We start from the raw sequence: 1,065 nt of genomic DNA on the forward strand, positions 1-1,065 counted from the left end.
ATCCTCACCTTCTCCACCACTTTCACCAGCGCCTTCAGGGTGGCGTTGCTCTGCACGGTGAGCTTGGCCAGGTCACCACGGGCCTTCATCCTGGCCTGGCTCATGCTGCTCTCCAGCTCCTGGAGCTGCCTCATCAGCTTCTCCTTCTCCTCCCGTGCCTGCCTGTTCCTCTCCTCGTTCTCCCGGCGGTGAGCCACGAGTTGGCCCTTGGTGGCTGTCACCAAGTCCTGGGGACGGGCGAAACATGAGCAGCCAGGGGAGGGGTGTCTCTGTTCCCCCCACCCCCCCGGCTGCCCCCACGACCTGCAGCTTCTGCAGCTTCTTCATCTGCATCTTGATCTCCCTGGAGCTCTTCTTGTCCTTCTGCTTCAGCACCTCGAAAGTGATCTTCTGGTGCTCGGTGGCCTCGGTGTAGCTCTGCACGGCCCTCTGGAGCTGCTCCCAGAGCCCCTCCACCTTCCCACTCAGCTGCAGGCGGCTGTACTCCGTGTCCCACAGGCTCTGGGGGCAGACAGGGCTGCTGGTGACCTGCCACCTCCCAAACCTCACCGTGTGCTCTCCACATCAGCCCTAAAATGCTCCTTGTCCACCCCTCCCCCTGCCCGTGCCTTGTTTTTCATGTCAGCCTGGGCACTCTGGAAATTCATCGTGACCTCCTCCTCCTTTTTGGTGTAGTTCTGCTCCGTGGCCAGCATGATGTCCTGCAGGCAGCAGCTTTCTCGCTCGTGCTGCTCGAGGATGAGCCTCCTGAGGAAAAACCCAAGGGAGCTGCTGACAGAGGGATGCCACGGTGGTTCTCGCCAGGCTGTGAGAGGGCTCAGCACCGGGGGGCAGGATAGCGAGCTCCCAGTTCCTAGCTTAAAAAATTGGGTTACCTCTCTTCCTCAAACTCTGTCTGCAGGGCCTCCAGCTGGGCATCGTACCCCTCCTGCAGGCACCTCAGGCGGCGGCGCTGGAGCTCCAACAGGCGGTCAATGTTGTGCAAGTGGCTGCGCAGGGCCCGGGCGTGCTGCTCCTCCGCCTCCTCCAGGTCTTTGATCAGGGACTGCGGAGGTTTAGGGGGGG

At 61.9% G+C, this 1,065-nt stretch overlaps 1 protein-coding gene across 1 annotated transcript in view; it reads right to left on the minus strand.

Moving 5' to 3' along the window:
* The window catches only part of CCDC65 (coiled-coil domain containing 65), a gene marked incomplete at both ends in the record, with an annotated part of 1,570 nt that extends 516 nt beyond the window's left edge, over positions 1 to 1,054 (minus strand). The window contains 4 exons of the mRNA XM_008937228.1: positions 9 to 227; positions 304 to 501; positions 609 to 747; positions 876 to 1,054. Coding sequence (XP_008935476.1) covers positions 9 to 227; positions 304 to 501; positions 609 to 747; positions 876 to 1,054 — 735 coding nt within the window. The remainder of the gene's footprint in view (positions 1 to 8; positions 228 to 303; positions 502 to 608; positions 748 to 875) is intronic.
* Positions 1,055 to 1,065: the final 11 nt, after the last annotated feature.

The sequence above is a fragment of the Merops nubicus genome, unplaced genomic scaffold, assembly GCF_000691845.1.
Source record: "Merops nubicus isolate BGI_N331 unplaced genomic scaffold, ASM69184v1 scaffold40803, whole genome shotgun sequence".
NCBI lineage: Eukaryota > Metazoa > Chordata > Aves > Coraciiformes > Meropidae > Merops > Merops nubicus.